A 9482-nucleotide genomic window follows, 5' to 3' on the forward strand; every position below is an offset into this window, starting at 1 on the left:
CTCTGTGTAGTAAATGCTGCTCCATCTGAAAGCATGTGATGATGATTTACTGCTGATTACAGAACCGGCATTACTAACAAAATGCGCATGACAATCGCATTCGATTAATCGTGCAGCCCTAACAACATATTCATATAAACCTTCTATAAACTTCTTGTTTTTTGCTGGAAGCAATTTTTGTTTAATTTAGCTTACCATACAGGTCAGGTTTACTCCGTAAATAGACCTCAGCAAAGTTTTTCCCAGGCCAAGGCAGCATAGAACCAACTATTCTGTTCTTTACCTATAAATGAACAAACAGAAGTTATTTCTTGTCTTGACAGCATATTGCTGCCATCTTTTCAATCACTTCACAAAACAATCATTCATGTGCAAGAGTAGCACTATATTTAAACAACTAAAATGAGAAAACAGCAGCAATGCATCTTGCATTCTTGCAGGATTAGAAAACCTTTGAAATGATAACAACCACTGTGGTGAGTGCTGAATCCTACAGTAAAGATGACTGACCTGATGACTGTCCACGTCAAATAATGTTTGGTAGTACTCAAACGTCCAGAAGGGCGCACTCTTTTTTTGGCCTGACAGAAGCTGTTTGGCAAAGGAACATGTATGTTGAATCAATGCTCCTTTTGAAGAAATGAAGATCTCAGATTATCGTGATCGGGTCCCACTGACCTCAGTTTTGTCATCACTGTCCTCTTCATCAAAAGCAGTTCCAGTAGCTTTTCGTTGTTCTCGAGATTTGATGGGGTCATCGATGGTCACTGTTGTGGCACCTTGATTATTTTCTGTGAATCCTTGACCATCTTCAAATTCTAGCACAACATTTTTTTTTTTTCAAAGCGCAAAAAGCAGATTCCACAATATATATATATTGTTTTATTATTGAAAGGAACAGTTGTTTAAAAATAGAGAGTAAAAAAAAATTACCAACATGTCATTCGAAACCACTATGACTTTTTTTATGACTAACAGAATTTTCATTTTTGGGTGATCTATTCCTTTCAAATAAGTTGTTAAATTTGAGAGGACTCACCTTGAAACTGCAAATGAAAATCAGTATTGGCCATCACAGATCTATGTGTTCTGTGAATGAAGGCATCAACAGAAGACAGATAAGCAGACAAGCTTTAGTTAAAGCTGTTGTAGGTTGTTAAAGGTATAGTTCACTCAAAAATTTAAATCACTAACCCTCATCACTAATCATGGTGTTCAAAATTTGTATGACCCGCTTTCTTGTGTGGAACACAGAAAGAGATATTAGGCAGAATGTGGGGGACTGATAGATTCAGTCACCATTCAGATTTACTGTATCTTCCTCCCATACAATGAATGTGAAAAATGACTGAGGCTGTCAATCATCCTAAGTTTCTTTTGAGTTCCACTGAAGAAAGTAATGGTTGAGTAAATGATAACAAAAGTTTAGTTATTGGGTGAACTATCCTTTTAAGCATTAAGTTTAACCAACCATGGCTGACCTACCACAGCAACTGAAGCGTCTGATCCCATGTATAGCAGAAGTGACGCTGTACAACCTGTTGACATTCAGACGTGCGCGGACGGCGGATATCATACATCAAACAGAAAAATGCAGTTACAACGTAGCAAATTGTGTTGTTTTAGGAATATGCAGTCTCTCAGATGATTTTACATCAATTTTTATAGCAAAACATGACCTCTAATGTTTTCGCCGTGTTAATCAACTCGCCATAGTAAAAGCTTCTCGAATGTTTCGGGATCTTAAACGTTGTTTTGAAGGTGTGCAAATGGAAAACGCGGAAATAAGAACTGATGGTGATGCGTAGCAAAATAAAAGTCTTAACTTGTCAATAAATCAAGTCTCAAGCCCTTCAAATAATTTTTTTTAAACCTGGTGTTTTTCACCTTGTGGTTCAAATATGCAGTAAATAGTAGGTAGGTAGGTAAATAAATACAATTATTAGAATGAAATAATAATAAAAGCACTGAGACCAATTTAAAAATGAAAAACAACCAAAATGAAAGTAACTAATATGGTGAAATAAAAATATGGGGGACAACGAGTAAAATACATAAGAGTTATAGCACAGGTAAAAAATTTTTTTTCAATACTACAGTTATCTGCAAAGTACGGGCATTTTAGTGTAAAGATTTCAGTTAAGACTTTTATTTTGGAATGTGCGTGAAACTCGACATAGAGGAGGGATGTTACTCCAAGAGCCCGTCGTTTTTAACTCTTTCTACATTTAACAAACTTCTCGATATTTCCGTCAGTATATCCTTGATTTTCGAACGACACCCGAATATTTCGGACACTAACCGCTTCGTTTGTGTAGAGAGCTGGTGAGGATGTATGTAAGTGAGGACTGTGGAGCTGTGTATGTCAGGGAGAAAGGAGAACTGCGGTATGTCAGTGCAGACAGGAATGATGCTCCGCAGCACAGACTCTTCACCAGAGACTTCTCCTTTCAACTCTGCACCGACACTTTACCATCCGCGAGCCACACAAACAGAAGAGACCACTTCATATTTACCTACAACAAAGAGGGGAGTCTGCGGTACACGGTGAAGTCTTTATTTGACATATCTTTACAGTTCATCGCTGATCATATCGAGCATGTGGACTCACTGGTCGGTTTTCCTGAGCAAATGGCTGATAAGTTATTCTCGGCCGCTGAAGAGAGACACAAATTCACTGCGCCTCAGACTGCACCCAGAGCACTGCAGGTCTTCTGTGAGGCCTGTGGAGAACTAGTGCTGAGATCCCTGTGTTTGAGGTAAACACAACTTATGGCTGTCTCTCAAAACCTACTAGTGATCTGCCTAAGTAGACGTTCAAAATGCTGCCTAGGTAGGCCATTTTACCCGGTATAATTTAGGAATGAGAGCATTGACATCAGTGTTATTGTCTTTGCAGGTATCTTTTGATATCCGAAAGGTTGGAAGAAATCAGACAATTTCAGAGTCTGGAGTGCCTGGACCTCTATGGATGTAGATTAGGTGACAATCATGAGGTTTTTAAATACATAACCTCTGAAGCCCTGGCTAGGTATGGACACATCATTCTGTACATTGTATATTATTAACATAATGTTTAATAATTAACATTTCAGATGGTTTATTGGGTGTACATTAGGTTTGTTTTACTTTGTGATAAAGAGCGAATTCACTTTCTTTTTCCTCCTCACATTTCCCTTTTTTCTGTAGTCTGTTTTTTCATAGGTGCAAACTGCCTTTCTGATGCAGGCCTGCAGAGACTGACTGCGCCGGTGAGGGTGATGAAGAAAGGTCTAGAAAACCTGCAGCTTTTGGAACTCTCTGTTAAGTTTATGTGTTAATATAATTAGATAAACTACTACTCAAAAGTTTGGGGTCAGTATATACATTTTTTTTATTTAGCAAGGATGCATTAAAATGTTTAAAAGTGACAGTTATAATGTTCCAAAGACTTCAATTTAAAGAGGTCATATGATGTTGCTAAAAAGAACATTATTTGGTGTAATGAAATGTGTTTATGCGGTTTAAAGTTCAAAAACCACAATTCGACGAAGGAGCGGCAACCGTCCTCTTTTGGAAGGCCAAACAAAGTAGTTTCGCTTTCACAACGAAACACAGCTCTTCACGACATGGCGGCGGCAACAATACTACAGCGAGAATAAAAGTTACGCCTTCTTTCTTTGCGTGAACATTTGGGCGGCGTTATGCAAATCTTCCCACATCGTGACGTAGACATGTGGGGGCGTGTTAGAACGAGCCGTTTTAGGTAGGCGTGGTTGACTCTTAACTTTTATAAAGAATATCTCTTTGGATTTGAGACTTTAGTCTTTGCAACTTTACAGATCTTCTTTATGCACCAAGAGCTTGTAACACTTCAAAGAGAAAGGAAAAATTTTAATCGCATCATATGACCCCTTTAAAATAAATGCTGTTCCTTTGAAATTTCTATTTATCAAGGAATCCTGAAAAAAATAAAATCATGGTTTTCACAAAAATATTAAGCAGCACAACTGTTTTCAACATGGATAATAATGTTTCTTGAGCACCAAATTAGCATATTAGTTTGATTTCTGTCGGCTCAAGACTTGGAGTAATGATGCTGAAAATTCTGCTCTTCCAACACATGAATAAAATACATTTAAAATATATTCAAATAGAAAATGGTTATTGTAATTTATAAAAATATTTTACATATTACTATTTTACTGTGTTTTTTAATCAATTAAATGCAGCCTTGGTGAGCATAAGTGACTTCTTTCAAAAACAAAAAAATGTACTGACCTCAAACTTTTGAACAGTAGTGTATCTCATTACATAAATACTTTCAGGTCAGGTGCTTTTTATCCATAACCATGTTGAATGTGATGTTTGTGCTAATTTACACACTTGTACTTTGGTTTATTTTTTTAACAGAGAATCCCATCACTGAGAAAGGTCTTGGATATCTAACATGCTTCAAAACGCTACAGAAACTGGACATATCTGGGACAAATGTGACGGTAACACAATTAAAATGGTAACATCAATGGGTATCATTAACTTTGTATGGGCTGCTTAAGTTTTTATGGAGGTCTTGTATAATATTAAAAATCTCTTTTAGGTGAATGAAAGGATTCAAAAGGTCTTTGAAAGGATTCTTCAGAAAGATGAGAATGGTCTTATCAGAGACACCTTTGAAGGAGTTTGGACACTCTGATTGTAAAACAGAAGGCTGGGCTGAACAGGTAACATAAGATTTTATGGTATCCATGATGGAGAGGTAATGTTGATGTCGTGAAGGTTTTATACTGTGGCCTCTCTGTATAAAATTTTCTCACTATTCAAATATTAATCAGGTAATAAACCAATGGGAAATTACAGCTTCAGAAGTACCAAAGAAAGACTACAAACCAAGAACAAATGCTCTCCGTTTCTGTGAGTTTATTCAATTTATCTATATGTTCACTTAATCACAAAATATTATATTACTGCTAATATTTTTTATTGTTGTAATTTTGATTATTCCCATTTTGTTTTTTAGATGGAAGAGAAAAGTTTGTCTGAGAGACATTAAACTCCTGGTCTGGGACAAGTGACACCACAAAGAAAGACAAAGTTGTGGCGATTCACTTTCATAAGATTGATCTCTGTGGCACGAGTTCAGCAGCAGAACACAACACACATTCATCAACAGTGGCAGCTGTTCAGAAGGGCAAGAAGAGGAGACTATCAACAAAGAGCAAAGTTCAGCTCCTCTGTCTAAGCGTCAGTCTCTGTCAGCAGAGGACTTAGATCTGTTAAATAGTTATTGAGTCGACAAAGACAGGTGACGTTTGCAGTTCATTCCTCTGTGAGGAGCGTGACACTGCAATACTTTTAGTTTGGATTCTTCACAATTAAAAACAAATACACTGGCTGGCAAACATGGACGTAATCATTGAGTAATTCACTTAAGGCTGGAACAGATTTTAAAACATAAAGCATCATACACCTACCAAATGGTTACAGAAATGACTCAAAATGACTGAGGATCAAACACTACCAGACTTTCAAGTCATTGTGGATGCAACAAAATGCAGAAACGTGTGCCTCAGGTAGACTTACCTTTTGTTTCGGTTCTCTCTAATGTTGGGATATCAGACTGTCTTAGTTTGAAAAGTAACAATCATCATGAAATTATTTATATTGGATTAAATATAAAATATGTATTCCTCTCAAACAATACAGAAGAATAAATAACATTTCTAATTCAATTAACTGTCTTTAAAGACCTATGTAGCCTAATTTCCTTACCTGAGGTTGTGTCCTGTTGGGTTTCACATCTAAAGTATTTATTTTAAAATATGACAATATGCAATTCTTACATCTGGTATTCATAAACATGGTCTTTAGAAGCCTATATAAATGGTCAGAAGATGGCAACTTGCCAACAACATCAGCACTTCTATCAGCACATTATATCTTTGTTGTCAGTGCTGATATGCCCACACAGACAAAGATCATGTCAGGTTGGACTAGTCCAAATGACAAAATACACACTAAAACCGTGCACAACAACAGATCTGATTTTCATCTAATTAAATATATAAAAAAACAACACATGAGGACAAGAACACTTTTTAGTAGGTTTGTTTATTAACAATATGATGACAAATCTGAGAGGTCGCAAAATATCTTCATTTACAATGCCTTTTACTGACTTTACAACTGTCTCTAATATGGCAGTTCAAGAAATGTTCACCCACTGCAGCAGAGATATCTTGTACTAAAGCATAAATCAAAAAGTGAATGTTTCATTGTGCAACACACGTTGTACCTCAAATCACAAGCTGTTATGGATCACACCGAGAACACTCAAAAACAAGTAAGAGAAACAAAAAGACTTCATCTCTACAAATGGGCAGTAAACAGAAAAACGGAGATCCTACAGAGCTTTCAATGTGATAGGTAATGCCTTTAAAGTGCCAAAACATCAACAGAATATATTCCCCACAGTCCACGCTTCTCAAATTTTAAAAAGGAGGAACAAGAAACCCACAGTCAAAGTAACAATCACAACTTTGAAAGAGAAAACCAAAATATCTATCAATTTCTCTGGATGTTAGACTGGTTAAATGTTAGACTGATCCAGATTGACCTTTGATGGAAGGGGTCCGGCTTCCTGCTCCTCCACTCCTGGAGATCTGATGATGACCAGAGAGGACTGTAGATACGGGGTCAGTTTCTGCTCCTTCATGCACTCCATATCCCCGTATATGCTTAGCTTCTGTTGAAAGGAGGAGAACATGTGGACGAGCTAGTTAAACATAACCAACTAGCCAATAATTGGCTAAGAAACACATGTGAGGTGGTTTACCTCAGCAGGGACATACTGCTCAACAGCAGTGGACATTGTGGCACAACAGATCCAGATCAGAACCAAGACAGACAGAACCAGAGTGGTGGTCAGGATCCAGCCAGGCAGCCATGGGTTCCTACCGGTACACAAGATCACCATGCTTCATATTCAACAAGATCAACAGACTGCAACAAATCATTAGAGATCAAGATCCTGATCAACATGTGACCAACCTTGAAAGACAGCTGAAGAGGTTATAATCGTCCTCAGAGTTGCTTCTATCGATGAACATGTCTCTGTCTCTCTCCTGAATGAAGCTTCTTGGGTAGTCTTTATAAACGGGGCTTTTCATTTCCTGATCTACAACTATTAAAAATACAAGGGGTCCGATATCAGTGTTGAGATCTTGAAACTACTTTTGTTGAGAGAATGATGCCAAGAAACTGTTGTGGAAAGTGACACGGTTAAGTCAGCCTTTGCTGGCCAATCATGACTGTTATTACATATTTACAAACTTCATAAAATGACATCTTAAAACTACAGTGTGTAATTTCTGTGCCACTAGCAGCGGCAAAACACACGTTTCTCAAAATAAAAGGTAGTCCTGTCCCAAAACCTGGCCAATTAGTTGAGCAAATGCTGTTGTGTTGGGCTGCCAAAACAAGACTGCTTGCTTGGTGATACTAATGGCACAGATCATGAAATGGAAATGCACCAGTTTTCAGGTTTCTCTTAACATATGTTATTGATCTTATTGTGAACAATTCATCCATGCATGTTTTATTTATTTCTTTTTTTTTTTTTGAGCTTATAATTTTTAACCAAAATGTCCTAACTGTATCTTCTGGTGAAATATTCCTGAATCTTCTCTCTGTGACATATGCTGGATTCTCCAATCATTAATAAATCGCTTAAATCCCACGCCTTTCTTAGAATCAACCTTAATTTTGCATTAAGATTCACCTTCATCCAATCAACAACCGACGGACAGAACCAATTCCCAGCCCTACATTTTTCTTTTCCATAAAAATCCATTTCACTTGGATGTACATCACAATGCAGAAGATCTGCTGCTACTTCCATTACGCTGCCACTTTAACATATGATATTATGATTATTAAAGGCTGAAAACATGTAAAACAGTCATAAAGTGTGACACTTTCCAAATCTTGTTTAATAATCACAGAGGAAAACATTCTGTGTGTTATGTGAAGTGCTCACTAGTGCTCTGTGACTCCTCAGTCTCGTCTCTCTGGTATTCAAACTGAGAAATAAACTGAACTTGTGGCTCAGACTACAAATGAGAGAAAGACAAAATCCTGATCACTGACACTTAGAAATAAGCATTTCTTCTTACTTTGCACCAGGGGTGCCCAAAGTTTTACTATAAAGAACCAAAATACATTATCATCACATTACCTGGAAAATGACCACCTTGCCATCATCTGCCTGGAGGTAAAATGTCCAGGATGAGGTGATGAAGCTGTGAGCTTGGCTCATCATGTCTTCCCAGAAACCCCTCACCAAAGTCAGCGGGAACAGGAGATGGATTCTGGGCATCATCATCAACAACTTCCCACCAAAACAAATCAACAACCAATGATTTCAAAGAGCACACTGGTGAAATTCAAGCAGAATTTATGATCGAAAGACTAGAAACATGTAAAGCAATTATTCAAATGTTTTTCACACCTGCTCCACTCTTTGCTCTGCAAATGGCTGTTGACTCTGGCATCCTAGATTGCATGCGTACTGCTCATCTGACTGGGTGTAGGCTTCACGACAGGCTGCAGGAAGTCAAACGCATTCATCAGGTTGCATAACAAACACACTGTTATCAACACAGAGATAAGCGAATGCTGTAAGGATTCAGAGAGAATGCTTTAATTTTACCTGACTCGCATTCAGCTTTGGTTTCGTTGAGATCCTTGCGGTCACCCACAAACTGACAGATGGAGAAGAGACGACATCCTCTCTGACAGGCGTACAGCGCCTCCTCCTATCACAAAACAAACAGGTCAAATAAAGAAAAAGCGTCTAATTCCGCTTTCCTCACTGTTATTGCTCGAACTTTACAATGCACAAGCTCAAGCTAATAACACAAAAATAACGACTGGCTAAAAATCTCAATAGCGTTTCTTTGTTAGTAAACAAGCCGTAACTGGTTGAATGTCTCGCACTCACCCGTGGATAAGTGTGCAAACTGTAAGTCATCCTACATGTTTTATGACAAGACGCCGTGTTTCCCAATACACCATCGAAGACGTCGGAGGATGCATATGTGCTCGTAAGTATGCAGCAAAAACTCATCAAAATCCCGCAGGACTTTATCGCACTCATTTTTGAGGATTACCAAACATCGGCTAAACGATTCTTCCTTGTTGTGTACTTGCGGAAATGTCGTCAGATTGACGTGTACGCACTTCCTACACTGCGCAAGCGCCGTGAAGACGCTGCACAAGTAAAGGAGTTTTCAGACTGGGGTCCGTGGAAATGTTTAGTGGGGAAAAAACGTTAAAAATAAGATTAAACTAAATAAAAAAAATTGTGTATTATAAAAAATTGATTCACAAAATAAACCCGATTTAAATAATACATCTAATACTACAGTACTATAGTGAATAATAATAAATTAAAAAAACATACTAAATACAGATTTGGGGGGGAGGGGGGGGGGGACAAGGAT

The 9482-nt window shown here is 37.7% G+C and overlaps 2 protein-coding genes and 1 pseudogene across 3 annotated transcripts in view; 1 reads left to right on the forward strand and 2 right to left on the reverse strand.

Annotated features, from left to right (window-relative positions):
* Nucleotides 1-1783, reverse strand: part of LOC107674435 (protein YIPF1-like) — a 6652-nt gene extending 4869 nt beyond the window's left edge. For both annotated transcript variants that reach the window (XM_016468420.1, XM_016468411.1), the window contains exons 1-5: nt 1486-1783; nt 1040-1089; nt 679-818; nt 511-591; nt 196-283 (exon numbers count right to left, since the gene is read on the reverse strand). In XM_016468420.1, coding sequence (XP_016323906.1) covers nt 196-283; nt 511-591; nt 679-818; nt 1040-1073 — 343 coding nt within the window. In that variant the 5' untranslated portion in view covers nt 1074-1089; nt 1486-1783. The remainder of the gene's footprint in view (nt 1-195; nt 284-510; nt 592-678; nt 819-1039; nt 1090-1485) is intronic.
* A 385-nt stretch (nt 1784-2168) lies between these two features.
* On the forward strand, nt 2169-5482 carry LOC107674106 (leucine-rich repeat-containing protein 42-like; annotated as a pseudogene).
* Nucleotides 5483-6072: 590 nt separating this feature from the next.
* LOC107674113 (transmembrane protein 59-like) lies at nt 6073-9227 on the reverse strand. The gene is made up of 8 exons (XM_016468007.1): nt 8981-9227; nt 8690-8795; nt 8489-8583; nt 8216-8368; nt 8018-8090; nt 7030-7162; nt 6815-6932; nt 6073-6724 (listed from the first exon to the last, which is right to left on the reverse strand). The coding sequence occupies exons 1-8, from the start codon at nt 9134-9136 to the stop codon at nt 6569-6571; spliced, it is 990 nt and encodes a 329-aa protein (XP_016323493.1). The 5' UTR covers nt 9137-9227; the 3' UTR covers nt 6073-6568.
* Nucleotides 9228-9482: the final 255 nt, after the last annotated feature.

Source organism: Sinocyclocheilus anshuiensis, unplaced genomic scaffold, assembly GCF_001515605.1.
Source record: "Sinocyclocheilus anshuiensis isolate Anshui unplaced genomic scaffold, SAMN03320099.WGS_v1.1 scaffold962, whole genome shotgun sequence".
Classification (NCBI taxonomy): Eukaryota; Metazoa; Chordata; class Actinopteri; order Cypriniformes; family Cyprinidae; genus Sinocyclocheilus; species Sinocyclocheilus anshuiensis.